Source organism: Astyanax mexicanus, chromosome 4 (assembly GCF_023375975.1).
Source record: "Astyanax mexicanus isolate ESR-SI-001 chromosome 4, AstMex3_surface, whole genome shotgun sequence".
Classification (NCBI taxonomy): Eukaryota; Metazoa; Chordata; class Actinopteri; order Characiformes; family Acestrorhamphidae; genus Astyanax; species Astyanax mexicanus.
Window position 1 is genome coordinate 55,798,771 of NC_064411.1, and position 13,442 is coordinate 55,812,212.

The 13,442-nt window shown below is 33.9% G+C and overlaps 6 protein-coding genes across 11 annotated transcripts in view; 1 reads left to right on the plus strand and 5 right to left on the minus strand.

Moving 5' to 3' along the window:
• Positions 1 to 9,257, minus strand: part of LOC125801072 (zinc finger protein ZFP2-like) — a 98,926-nt gene extending 89,669 nt beyond the window's left edge. The window contains exon 1 of one of the 2 annotated variants that reach the window (XM_049476654.1): positions 9,170 to 9,257. The gene's annotated coding sequence lies outside the window, so the exon portion shown is untranslated. Of the gene's footprint in view, positions 1 to 4,112; positions 4,166 to 9,169 lie in introns of those variants that run through there. The other variant, XM_049476658.1, reaches the window with a different exon arrangement.
• Positions 1 to 9,258, minus strand: part of LOC125801076 (zinc finger protein 239-like) — an 82,111-nt gene extending 72,853 nt beyond the window's left edge. Inside the window, exon 1 of one of the 2 annotated variants that reach the window (XM_049476676.1) lies at positions 9,170 to 9,258. The gene's annotated coding sequence lies outside the window, so the exon portion shown is untranslated. Of the gene's footprint in view, positions 1 to 4,112; positions 4,166 to 9,169 lie in introns of those variants that run through there. The other variant, XM_049476680.1, reaches the window with a different exon arrangement.
• LOC125801073 (zinc finger protein 3-like) overlaps positions 1 to 9,259 on the minus strand; it is a 93,994-nt gene extending 84,735 nt beyond the window's left edge. The window contains exon 1 of one of the 2 annotated variants that reach the window (XM_049476664.1): positions 9,170 to 9,259. The gene's annotated coding sequence lies outside the window, so the exon portion shown is untranslated. Of the gene's footprint in view, positions 1 to 4,112; positions 4,181 to 9,169 lie in introns of those variants that run through there. The other variant, XM_049476666.1, reaches the window with a different exon arrangement.
• LOC103029322 (zinc finger protein 239) lies at positions 855 to 9,201 on the minus strand. Of its 2 annotated transcripts, none has more exons than XM_049476704.1 (2): positions 9,170 to 9,201; positions 855 to 2,251 (listed from the first exon to the last, which is right to left on the minus strand). In XM_049476704.1, exon 2 carries the CDS (start codon positions 2,078 to 2,080, stop codon positions 1,286 to 1,288), a length of 795 nt encoding a protein of 264 aa, XP_049332661.1. In that variant the 5' UTR covers positions 2,081 to 2,251; positions 9,170 to 9,201; the 3' UTR covers positions 855 to 1,285. The 2 variants fall into 2 exon arrangements, with proteins under 2 accessions (XP_049332661.1, XP_049332662.1); XM_049476705.1 differs by lacking the exon at positions 9,170 to 9,201 and adding an exon at positions 4,113 to 4,196.
• LOC103033981 (gastrula zinc finger protein XlCGF7.1-like) overlaps positions 5,267 to 13,442 on the minus strand; it is a 61,861-nt gene continuing 53,685 nt past the window's right edge. The window contains exon 2 of the mRNA XM_049476673.1: positions 5,267 to 7,292. Within this exon, the coding sequence (XP_049332630.1) occupies positions 6,154 to 7,104 (951 nt within the window). The 5' untranslated portion in view covers positions 7,105 to 7,292 and the 3' untranslated portion in view covers positions 5,267 to 6,153. The remainder of the gene's footprint in view (positions 7,293 to 13,442) is intronic.
• On the plus strand, positions 10,629 to 13,241 carry LOC103028688 (zinc finger protein 239). Of its 2 annotated transcripts, none has more exons than XM_049476702.1 (2): positions 10,629 to 10,989; positions 11,767 to 13,241. In XM_049476702.1, exon 2 carries the CDS (start codon positions 11,882 to 11,884, stop codon positions 12,701 to 12,703), a length of 822 nt encoding a protein of 273 aa, XP_049332659.1. In that variant the 5' UTR covers positions 10,629 to 10,989; positions 11,767 to 11,881; the 3' UTR covers positions 12,704 to 13,241. The 2 variants fall into 2 exon arrangements, with proteins under 2 accessions (XP_049332659.1, XP_049332658.1); XM_049476701.1 differs by having other exon boundaries at positions 10,629 to 10,939.

Here is a 13,442-nt window from a genome sequence, read left to right on the forward strand (position 1 = left end):
ATCGGCTAAAAACTCTACTTAAAAATAGTAATAAACGACCTGGCCTGGATTTTCCTTCCTTTTTGGAAACTACAATGGTGTATTTTACTCAAGAATATCAAGAAAACATACCTATATATTTCCATTGTTCTACAGCAAATGGTTTTAGGCAGTAAAGTATTTTTTTTTAACTACTTCCACTTTAGCTGTACTAGATATTTTTTTACTCATACATTTTTTATACATTCAAGATTCTAAGAGTTTATTGTCACGTATACAGTAAGCAACAAGTTTCCTCATACAATAAAATTATTTTTTTGCTCCTCGCCAAGTATGCCACATTAAGATTTAAGTCGAAAACATACAATAAAGCAAGAAATAAACAAAATAAATATAAAAATTAAATTGGTCCTAAATTTACATCCAGGATGGAAATACGTACATGAAAACAGTAATGTGTTATAGATATTATTTACAAGTAAGTACATTGTATATGCTGTATCGTTAGTCTTTACAGTTATAAAAAAATCTTTACAGTTATAGAAATGTCTTAACAATAATAAAAATGTTCATATCATTCCAAACCCACATTATCACTAAAGCCAGAGTGGTAGATGCTCTCCGCTGTCAAATGTACTACTCAAATACGAAAAGTAAAAGTAAAGTATTGTGTTATGTAGTTATTACAGAAAGCAGTGGAAAGTTCTCAGAGTGAAAGGCAGAATGGGAGCAGAGTGGTCTTCTAAGTAAAAACGAAAGTAAGAAGATAAATAATACTTCATTAGAAGACAAATGCAGCATTTTAGTACAGTAGTAAAGTAGTCACAGCTATTACACCTTTATGTAAATGATATGTAAATAAAACCAAACAAATATCGCTTCTCTTTTGTTTTATTACAATTACAGATATCCATACTTCTGGGGTTAATCTTTAAAGAGTACAAGATCTTCATCCTGGTGATACAAATAAACATATTGATTGACTATGTCTAGATCAACAGTATATAATAATGGTTATAATAATAATAAATAGCAAAGCACATTACAGTTATATGATTTTCTGATCTATATAGTTTTTGTCTTTATTACTAGTAATATTACTTAACTAGTAATCTTACTATTTTCATTTTATTGGCATTCTGCAGAATCTTCTGATTCTGCAATGTGTGCCAGTACACAGTAAAGTCTCTTGGAACAGAATGCATGGCCTAGCAATGGATTTTAGAGAGATACCACATTAAATATCACATTTGTCTCAGTGAAATAAACTTGTGAAACAATCAATTATGACTGCTTGGGAGGAATTTTATTGCCCATTTTCGTTACTGCTCTTAGTGCATTTATGTTTCTTTAATGTACCTAAATGCATAAAGCTCTTCTCACAGTCTAAACACTGATATGGTTTCTCTCCAGTGTGAATGCGCTGGTGTTGTTGGAGATTGCCCAGTTGACTAAAACTCTTTCCACACTCTGAACAGAAATACGGTTTCTCTCCAGTGTGAATGCGCTGATGTGCGGTGAGATGGCTCTGTGTAGCAAAACTCTTCACACAGTCTGAACACTGATATGGTTTCTTTCCAGTGTGAATGCTCTGGTGTCGTTGGAGATGATTCAGTTGATTAAAACTCCTTCCACAGTCTGAACAGCAATGTGGTTTTTCTCCTGTGTGAATGCGCTGGTGTGTGTTGAGATCACTCTGTCTAGTAAAACATTTCCCACAGTCTGAACAGTAATACGGTTTCTCCCCTGAATGAATACGCTGGTGTATTTTAAGATTACTCTGTGTAGCAAAACTCTTCCCACATTCTGGGCAGTGATATGGTTTCTCTCCTGTGTGAATGCGCTGGTGGTCTTGGAGATGATTCTGAGTAGAAAAACTCTTTCCACACTCTGGGCAGTGATGCAGTTTTTCTCCAGTGTGACTGCGGCAGTGTCTTTTAAGATTACCCTGTTGATTAAAACTCTTCCCACAGACTGAACATTGATACGGTTTCTCTCCAGTGTGAATGTGCTGGTGTTTTTTTAGAGAACACTGTTGAGTAAAACTCCTCCCACAGTCTGAGCAGTGGTAAGTTTTCTCTTTGCCTGGACTTTGCCACATTTTGCCCCCTTTTTCGGGTACTGGAGATTTTTCCACATGCCTTGTACTTAACCTCTTTCAACAGTTTACCACTGATCTTCGTAAAATTTCCTGGTTGTTTGTGGAGATGAACTTCATCCAACAAGAAAACCAGACACTAGGAACCGGAGAAGACTTGGAACATCCTAATTTCTGGAAGAGACAAAGAAAAATGATGCTTTTTGTTGTGATGCAACAAAAGCATGTCGTTTCAGTGCTCAGAAACTCATTCAATAAAATAGAAACTTATTTTACTCAGAATTGCATTAATTAATTTTACCTTGATAATTCATGAGATAGCATTTATGATCATGTACTATACCAAACCAACCACCTGAGCTTTTCCTAAATGTAATATTTTATTTTTATGCATACATGTTTCATATTTTATTTCTATATTACATCTTAAATTTGAAAAATATGAATTTTGAATATGAAAGTGCACAAACCTCTGATGTATATTAGTATATTAGTACTAGAACATTTTATTTTACACATACAGTCTGTATTATTTGTACTACATTTGTACTATTTTCCCACAATTTGTATAGATGTTATTTTCAATAAAACACATCTTTTGTGTTTGCAGCATTTTTTATATCACAGAAACGCTGTGTACCACATTATTACAAATACAGAGAAATGCTAATATTCACTTTAAATAACTTTCTGTACATTTTCTACAGTTTTTTTGAGGGTATGTTTTTAAGGGATTAAAGTTTTTACTAATTTACATATTTCAATTATTCATTCACCTCATGGAAATATCAAGCTTTCATCTTGGGATAATCCTGCCTCTTACAGAAATTAACCTTGAGATAATTAAAATAATTCTAGAAAATCAAAATTCATCTTCAAAAACAGATCATTATGAACAGTTCAACAAGTAAAATAAAATTGTCGCCCTGTCATATAGCTTGCCATGTGTGACAAAATAAAAAAATTGTACATTTTCCTGTATGAAATTTATCAAACTTTGGTGAAAAGATTCATAAGTGGTTATTCTTCTCAGTTTATTGTGTTCGGTAGGAAGTTCTTATTAATGGATATCTTAAATATTTTCCCTTTTAAACAATAGTAATAATTATTGTTTTTTATGATACTGTATATACTTGTATTTATTGTTTGAAAAAATAATTTATAAGTAAATAAAGAACTGTATTATTTCACTACTACTGTTGTGAATAAAAAAAAAGATTTAAAAAGGTCTAAAAACTTTAAACTGACAGATTTCTATCAATGTTGTTTTCCGAGTATTGTCACTTCAATATTTCCATTGCTGAATACATTTCACTAAAAAGACCTATAATTCAATTAAAAAATATATACAGTAAAAGGACATAAAATAAAGGGGTTAAAGCAGTAAGGTTTTTATGGTAGATTGGCAGGGAAAATTAAATCTGGGCTACAGTTCACCCAAAGGATTGTGGGGTGAACAATATAATTTCTGTGTTGTTAGAAGTTTTTTTTATTCTCATTAAAAAGATATTAAGTATTTATTTTTACATTTTTAAGATGTACAGTATTCGGATCACGTCCAACTGCTGCAAAGCCTGAAATTCCTCTCTAAAGAAAATCAAAAGCATATCTTTTTTATCTCATAGGTAAACTGTCTGTCTTGGAGTATATCTCTGTGCTGTCACGCCTATACAAGTAAAGAAATCATACTACTGACTGTCAGTGTCTCATTATTTGGATATAAAATGGATATTTGGACTTGACGTGGATTTCTACCAACACTGATGCTCACGCCTCTCTGTAGACATTAGAAATAACTGTAGTCAACCCCTGTTTTATACATGTAGATCAAAATAAAAATATATCAAAATGAATAATTAATTTTGAGGAAAACATATGAATGTTATCTTTTTAAAGAGAAAAACTGCAGCTCCACCGTTTAACGGTATTTGTTTTTATTAGTCAGTTGTGCCCAAACCAATATGGCGGACAGTTTAAATTCAGCATCTAGGAGTAAATGTAGAAGATCGTGTTGAAGAGAGGAACTTCTCCATACCTTCTATAGATCAGCTGATCCTGTTCCTCCAGAGATGTGGAACCAAACCCCCCCAAAACACTCCAGCTGTAGAACCAGAGAATCTCCACTACTGTACAGCTTCTTCTCCTTCTTCTTTACAGGTTATGGAGGCTGCAGAACAACTACAAGATCATTACTGACACCTACTGATCTGGAGTCTGAAGCAGCACTGAGAGATAGAGAACTGCAGTACCAAAACCATCAAAACATTATCTTCTAAACACTTAAAAATCAGAAGAACCTGCTTAATATGCACTACACCCATCCCTGATCCATAACACAACAATCTCTTTAAAGAAAAACCATTGTGAAGCTTTGCTGTGAGTATATACAATAAAATAAGGTGTTTATGTTTGAGTAAAATTAACATTGTTGTTTTATTCTAGAAGCTGCAGATCATATTTTTTACCAAATTCCAAACAACAATATTGTCATTTAGAGCATTTATTTGCAGAAAATGAGAAATGGCTGAAATAAAAAAAAAAGATGCAGAGCTTTCAAACCTCAAATAATGCCAAAAAAAAAACAAGTTCATATTCATAAAGTTTTAAGTGTTCAGAAATAATCAATATTTGGTGAAATAACCCTGGTTTTTAATCACAGTTTTCAGACCTTTTAAAGTACACATACACTATAGTGTGACAGCACCTTCATCGTCTATCCTAACACTGATTCAGTAGTGAAATTTAAAATATACTCCATGTAGGCCTCTGACATGATATACATTGTATAAATTAAATTCATTTTACTTCAATTTATAGTTGTTTTTTTTACTTTAAACTTTAAAGTAATTGTACAGTCAATTGAAATGTAAAAAAACTGAAATGTTTGACACTTAATTATTGCATTTAAAGCAGTTTTCTCTCCTAGAAATAGTACCTATACATGAATTATATGACTATGCATGGATGCATTGTTTCGTCTTTAAAGCATTTGCTTTTCTTTTGCTATATAAAAATTACATATATCCACAAATATTCGATTAGTCGTTAAAGCAGATTAGAACTTGATGCTGATGACGAAAAATAGAAAAACACTAATGGATACTGTTGGGTAATTTAACACAGCATGACTTAGATAAAACTCAGATGTAAAAAAAATCCCAGAGCATGAAAAGATGACCATTCAATCAGTTAAGATTAGAATTTAAAATGTTAAAGTTTACTGAAAAAATTGTTTCAGCATTACAGATATATAAAAGGAACATTATTAAAGATAGATACATTAGAAAAGAGTAAAAGTACATCAACGTGTCAACACATACTATAATTAAATCTCGATAGGTTAATACATTCACAACCCAGAGAGAGAGAGAGAGAGAGAGAGACAGGCAATCCAGACAGAGACTCCATCCAAGCAGTTATACCTTTAGGTAAATGACATGTAAATCAATAGGATTTAATGCAACTGGATGGAATCTATCAATATGCCTATGTCAACATCAACTGTTTAGTTAACAGTTTGTTGTCGAGTTCTGATGATGTGATCACCAACAAATAACCTACAAAGCCATGTGTCATTGTGACAGTTAGAAAGAGAACAACGTTCATAAAGCTAATCTATTAGGTAAACAGTAAAAGTGTGTATATCTATATATGTATAAAGCAATTAAGAGTGTTGAAGGTGTGGTTATCTCCAATCAGACCCTTCACTACAAATATGGCTAAATATGCAGTGTCTAACATTGGTTACACACTGCAAAGTATATATAAAAAAGGGGAAACAATATATTTGTATTATTTTTTATTATTTTATTATTTTTGTCCTGTATTTTAAATGAACAGCTTAACCCACTCAGTGACATGATATAAAGTTGTAAAACAAAAAAAAAATAGTTGGAGTATTAGGGGATTGTCTCCAATTGCCCCTTAGAATATGTGTTGGATGGAATCCTCTACGTATCGGCCTTTGGCTGGACATGATGTGCACCACGCAATATTCCACTTTATTGTATGAATATGCTTCAGAAACTAAAAAAAAATAATAAATTGTTTTTCCCTCTATAACAAAGTTCCTTGTATTATCTGGGGTGGTTATTTTCATTACTACTTTTAGTGCACTTGTGTTTCTTTAATATAAAAGAATACCTGAAATTTTTCTTACATGCTAAACAGTAATATGGTTTATCTCCTGTGTGAATGCGCTGGTGGATTCTGACATGACTCTGTCGAGTAAAACTCTTCCCACAGTCTGAGCAGTGATACGGTTTCTCTCCAGTGTGAATGCGCTGGTGTGCAGTGAGATCAGTCGGTCTAGTAAATTGCCATCCACAGTCTGAGCAGTGATACGGTTTCTCTCCTGTGTGAGTGCGCTGGTGTAGCTTGAGATGACTCTGTGTAGTAAAACTCTTCCCACAGTCTGAACAGTGATATGGTTTCTCACCGGTGTGAATGCGCTGGTGTCTTTTTAATGCACTGTGTTGAGTAAAATTCTTCCCACAGTCTGAACAGTAATATGGTTTTTGTCCAGTGTGAATACGCTGGTGTGTGTTGAGATAACTCTGTGAAATAAAATTCTTCCCACACTCTGAACAGTAGTATGGTTTATCTCCTGTGTGAATGCGCTGGTGTGTGTTGAAATAACTCTGTGAAATAAAACTCTTCCCACAGTGTGAGCAGTGATATGGTTTCTCTCCTGTGTGAATGCTCTGGTGTCTTTTGAGATCGCTGCTTTGAGAAAAACTCTTCCCACAGTCTGAGCAGTAATGAGGTTTTGCTCCAGTGTGAATGCGCTGATGTGTTCTGAGATGACTCATTTGATTAAAACTCTTCCCACACTCTGAGCAGTCGTAAGGTTTCTCTCCTGTGTGAATGCGCTGATGTGTATTGAGATTATACAGTGTAGTAAAACTCCTCCCACAGTCTGAACAGGTATACAGTTGCTCGCCTGTGTGAACGCACTGGTGTTGTTGAAGTGTACTCTGTTGAGTAAAACTCTTCCCACAGTCTGAACAGTAATGAGATTCCTCCATGCCTGGATTTGGCTTCAAATGTCAAATTTTGCAGGTCAGTAAATTCTTTTAAATGCCTTCCGTTCCGTCTAACCACTTTTAGCAGCGTAACACTGACCGTTGTGAAATCTCCTAAATGATGAAAAACTTTGGCCAGGTTGGAAAGTCGACGCAAGGATCATGAGACCTGGAAGAGGACGGCATTCATTCTGGAAAAGACAGCAAAAATAAATGCGAAGGCAAGTGGGTTTACTGCAGAGTAGGGGTGGGCAATATTATATCGTATACAATATATCGTGACACAGAAATATCATGATATTAAAAATCCATATCGTGATAATAGGGCTGTTTTGTCTTAAAAGTAGTCTATTATTTACTGTGAAGCTTTAGGTGTATTTATTGTATAATTGTTTTAGTTTGCAGGTTATATGCATGCAGTAAATATTCTGCAATATTATTTTCTGTATTATATTATTTTATGCTATATTGTTTATTTTGCCATATTATGATTATTCTGTTATACTATTATACTATATTCCTGAAATGAATGAATAATTTTAGTTTTCCTATATCGCCAAGTATATCGTTATCGCAAAAATACCCTGAAATATCATGATATTATTTTAGAGCCATATCGCCCACCCCTACTGCAGAGGACTACTGAAGTCAGATAAGACAAAAAACTACTAAACCACCTTCATCTCACCATAAAATCTACTGTACTTGTATCTCATCTTGAAGCCATAAGCATTATAATATGGAGTTGGTGCTTCTTCTGCAGCTGTCAGAGGCTGCATAACCCAGCTGCCATTTCAACTGTAAAAGAACGTTGAATCAATGTTGGATTTGGTGTTAAATTTGAAGCCAATATAAAAAATTAACTATTTTATTTTTATTATCTCTCTCCTCGAATATAAATCTCTTAGAAGTAGGAATTAACTGTACAACTACAAACAAAAAGCTTTCATTACTACAAGTAGCTAAAACTAGACAATTCTAGGGTTAACAGAGTGTTAACAATGAATCTACATCACTGTAGTAAAGCCGTATAAAGAAAGTTACCCACCACTACCAATCTAATTGAACATTTGATCTCAAAAACACAACAATAAAATGAATTGAACATTAACATATCCCCAGGTATGATGAAGAATTGGTGCAAAATTAAAAGGAAGTCACTGCAAATGGAAGTAAAACAAATTTTTATTCCTCCATCCAACTGTTTTTTTAAATTGTATGGTGATGAAATCCATACAGTGTTAAATTCAATGTTGAACGTTGAAACAACAACAGACATTACTCCAACCAGATTTTAACCACATTTCAACGTTTTGTTTCGGGTCGGTTGTGTGCCAGCTGGAAATTTACATTTTAGCCCTTTTATTTTATTTATTTTATTAATTTCATCTTTTTATTTGTTTTGTTACTGCTTTTACGTTTTTATTTTATTTTATTTTATTTATTTTCTTCCTTTTATGTTTTCTTAATATTTTTTTTACTTATTATTATTTTTTATTTCAGTTCCATCCTTTACATATTTATAATTGTGGTTATTTTAGTTTAGTATTTTAGTGTTTTATTAATATTTTTTTCTGTGCTTAAATGTTATTATTTAAGTTAGATTTTACTAATAGGTTTTATCTTTTTGTTTTATTGCTCTACATTTTAGCCTGTTTGCATAATCTTTTATGACAAATTATTTTATTTTTCCTTAATTAAATCTTACATTGTTTGCTTGTTTTTATAACTTAAACTTAATTCTCAATTCCTGTAACTTTATGTAAGCTCGGCTACATTGAAAATGAGGGTTATCCTCAATGTATTTACCGAGTGAAAATAAAGGTTAATTGATTGATTGATATGGTTTAAGTTGAAGGGCAATTGAAACACCCCACTTTACAATACTTACTACGTAAATTACTAAGACACGTTTCTACCCATTTTAACCAAGCAAAAGGTGAATTTTTACAGCTTCCAGCACGTTAGCTTAAGGATAACACTGAAACACGCCTATGTTGATGTGTTTCTGTGAGTTTATAAGGAGTAAATGTAGAAGATCGTGTTGAAGAGAGGAACTTCTCCATACCTTCTATAGATCAGCTGATCCTGTTCCTCCAGAGATGTGGAACCAAACCCCCCAAAAACACTCCAGCTGTAGAACCAGAGAATCTCCACTACTGTACAGCTTCTTCTCCTTCTTCTTTACAGGTTATGGAGGCTGCAGAACAACTACAAGATCATTACTGACACCTACTGATCTGGAGTCTGAAGCAGGACTCAGTGATTGTTAAATTTAACCCTTTCAGACCTGAATTGTATTCCAGTGAAAGGAAAATATAAGTGTATAAGAATGCTGTTTTGTTTCTGTGCTGGACACAAAACAGGACTGTACTATTTCAATGTAAACTCTATATTTAAAATTAAATCAAAATAGTAAAACTATTTATTTGCTTTTTTAGTGTCCATTGCATTGTTTAGCATTTTATTTTATATGTGATATTGATCTATTGACCATCCCCAAACAGTACAATAAATATTATAAAAAGTGCTCTAAACCTCATATAATATTAGTAAAAATGAGCTCTTACTTTGTCTCGTTGGCTCTAATGATACCATTCAATAAATAGATAGATGATGGCTTTGCAAACATGTTAACAGTGAACAATAATTAAACTAATCATGCAGAATAGAATAAACACATAATATAACATGACCTATTCTGATTGGTAACAGCCCTAAATTACTGTTATGTGCAACAAACATTAAAAAAATAAATATGTGATGTAATTTGTAATGGAAGCAGGGTCTGCAAGGGTTAATGATAGCAGAAAATCTATCTATCTATCTATCTATCTATCTATCTATCTATCTATCTATCTAAATATTATGAGGTTTAGAACACTTTTATAACATTTATTTTATTGTTTGGGGATGTTTCGGAAATTTTAAATGATAAACAATGCAATGAACATTAAAAAGCAATTATATTGCAAGAATATTTTTGCTATTTAGATTTAATGTTAAATAAAGAAAAAAACACCAGAAAGAACAGAAATACAGAAAAAAACAGTATTCCTATATTCTTATATTTTCCAGTCACTGGAATATAATTCAGGTCTAAAAGGGTTAAATTTAACATTTCAGCATGTTTAGAAGACTTGGTCTCATGTTTTAATGTTGTTGTTGTTTTGTGTTAAGATGATTGTGGAAGTATTTGTTTGAGATTGTTGTTGCAGGACCTCTGGCTCTATTTTTTGTATGCATTTTTTTATCTTTTTGTTTCTGTTGTTTTTTTTGTATTATTGTTGCTTTAATAAAAAATAAAAATAAAAAAAGAATACAACGTCAGAATCTATTCCAGATTTGCCAGACCACCAGAGGGTCCCCGGTGAGTGCTGTGGTGAAAAGTTTTCTATTTTTCTAATTTATAGATACTCTATTTGGTTTCACTAAAATTGCACTAATATTTAATGGACGGTAGGTGCTTTTTTATTAGAGCTAACAGTTAAAACGAACTTTTATTTTGACAGCGTCTTGCTAGATTTCCGGAGCTCTACAATAGCAGAGCTCAATATTCTGCACAACACCTCATTTGGTTTGATACACTTACAGCAGAGCTTCACAATAATTTTTATTTAAAGTAGTTACTGCGTTACTGATCAGGGATGGATGTAGTGCATAGGCAGGTTCTTCTGTTTTTTTAAGGGTTAAGAGGTATAATTTAAAATTAGATTAATTTCTTTAAGATGATTTCACTGCAGTTCACTGTGCCTCAGTCGAGGTTCTACAGCTGGAGTGTTTTTGGGGGGTTTGGTTCCACATCTCTGGAGGAACCGGATCATCTGATCTATAGAAGGTATGGAGAAGTTCCTCTCTTCAACACGATCTTCTACGTAACTCCTTTAGGTCTGTAAAAAAAAAAATCACACTTCTACTCAGTGATAAAACTCCTGTATTTGGATTGCAATTGAAAAAACACCAGGACCAGTGAGTTTTTAGGCTTTCTCGGTAACGTGACATCGCGGCGTTCAGTAGCTCCTCCATTTCCACTCGCTGTTGTGTTTTTTATGTAGATCTCCATGGAAACGCATGCCCAAAGTGTAATTATGGTGCGCCGCAGTGGACAAATAGCTATTTTATTAAAGGCGAGGAGACGAAACTCTGAGATGTGTGTCCGGACGGGACTAAAATTCTTGGAGGAGCACGGAGTTCAGAGAAAAACAGTAGATAATTATCTCAGAGGACATCTGTGAAAAACACGTACATGATCGTTCTGGACAGGAATAAAATCACAGAGGATAAAACCCCCCATAAAAGAAAAAAACTACTCCAGGACCCCCTGAGATACTAATCCTGTCTGGATAGGGCTAAAGCTAAATGTGGTAAACGTTTTGGTTACAAAATAATTCAGCATCTGTTCCTGTGTAGCCTTGATTTTTCCCATGATAAATTTACAATGTAAAAAAAAAAATCGTACAAAGGAAAAAACATATTGATTGAGAAGAAGACTGTCCAAATTTTGACCAGTTATAGATATTATAGATATATGTCTTTTTTGGTAATAAGGAGGTATTCCAATAATTTTACCCATAGAGTGGAATTGATAAAGGTTTCTCTTTTTTTAGGAGTTAAACGCCCTGCATTTGTTGCATTTTGCATAAATTTTTTCTTTGTCTCTTCCAGAATTAGTGCTGTCCTGGTTCAACCAATAATCAGGTGATTTCACAAAAATCGTTTTTAAGCATAAGGCTTCCTGAACGATGTCCAGTACCTGCAGAAGCTGTTTGCTCACAAACAAATGAAGCCAAATCCAGGCATGGAGAAAACTCACCCCTGTTCAGACTGTGGGAAGAGTTTTACTTCACAGGCTGATCTCAGAAGACATCAGCGCATTCACACCGGAGAGAAACCGTATCACTGCTCAGACTGTGGGAAGAGCTTTAATCGTCTGGCTAATCTTCAACTACACCAGCGCATTCACACTGGCGAGAAACCATATCACTGCACAGACTGTGGTAAAAGTTTTTATCGGCTTGGTAATCTCCAACTACATCAGCGTGTTCACACTGGAGAGAAACCGTATCTCTGCTCAGACTGTGGAAAGAGTTTTACTACACAGAATGATCTCAAAAGACACCGGCGCATTCACACCGGAGAGAAACCCTATCACTGTTCGGACTGTGGAAAGGGTTTTAATCAACTGAGCCATTTCATCACACACCAGCGCATTCACACTGGAGAGAAACCATATTACTGCTCCGAGTGTGGAAAGAGTTTTACTACACATTGTGATCTCAAAGAACACCAGCGCATTCACACTGGAGAGAAACCGTTTCACTGCTCAGACTGTGGGAAGAGTTTTGTTCAACAGAGTGACCTCAAAAGACATCAGCGCATTCACACTGGAGAAAAACCCTATAATTGTGCAGAATGTGACAACAGTTTTACCACACAGAGTAATCTCAAAAGACACCAGCGCATTCACACGGGAGAGAAACTGTATTACTGTTCAGACTGTGAGACAAACTTCATGCATGCATCTACATTAAAGAAACACAAGTGCACCAATAACACTCCTTTAACCACCACAGGTCCCAACCCAGATCCAAAAGTAGAGTGAAGAGGCAACTGAGGACAATCCCCTCAAATGTTCTTATTTAGGGTTTATACGTTCATGAAAAACCTGGAAAAGTAATGGAATTAGGAAAAAAAAATTCCAGGCCTGGATACGTTTTGGAACAATAAAAATACCCAGAAATCTTTGTGTTTCCATTTATCGACGAAAAAAAATCTATTTTAAGCTAAAAAAAAACGTCAGCTCAGAGTTAATTCAGTAATTTAGCCTCTACACAATAGAGCTTATTATACTGTCCATGTCTGCAGTGATGTTTTGAAAGTCATGTGGTCATGAAAATTTGCATTGAAGGCATGGAAAAATGTATTGGTTAAAAAGTGTATGAACCTGCTTATTGATTGATTATGGTTATATTATTTTTATATTAATCACTTTATAAGTGCAGTGGCTGGCTCAGACTACAGGATTTGCTCCTCCTTTCTGATTAGCTTCTAGTGTGTGTGGTGTCTGTAATCCAATCTATATATATTTATGTATATATGGTAATATAATAACTAACAATGATTAAAGGAAATAAAATGTATTTATGTGTGGAGGTTTCTCATGTTTACAACATTGGTTAAGCTAAAAAAAAATGCTGTAATGTGAATCACAAAGCCTTGAAGCTTGTTTAGGTATTTTTCTTTGTTTTTGTTTTTTGCAGACATCTGAGATGTTCAACCAAAGGCTGTTCTCAGGACGCTTTTGTTTATTTTGGAAAAACTGAGAAAGAAAATGTGATAAG

Bases quoted from the DNA above. Each gene is read 5' to 3' on its own strand.
- LOC103029322 (XM_049476704.1), bottom strand. From the start codon at position 2,080: ATGTGGCAAAGTCCAGGCAAAGAGAAAACTTACCACTGCTCAGACTGT.
- LOC103028688 (XM_049476702.1), top strand. From the start codon at position 11,882: ATGAAGCCAAATCCAGGCATGGAGAAAACTCACCCCTGTTCAGACTGT.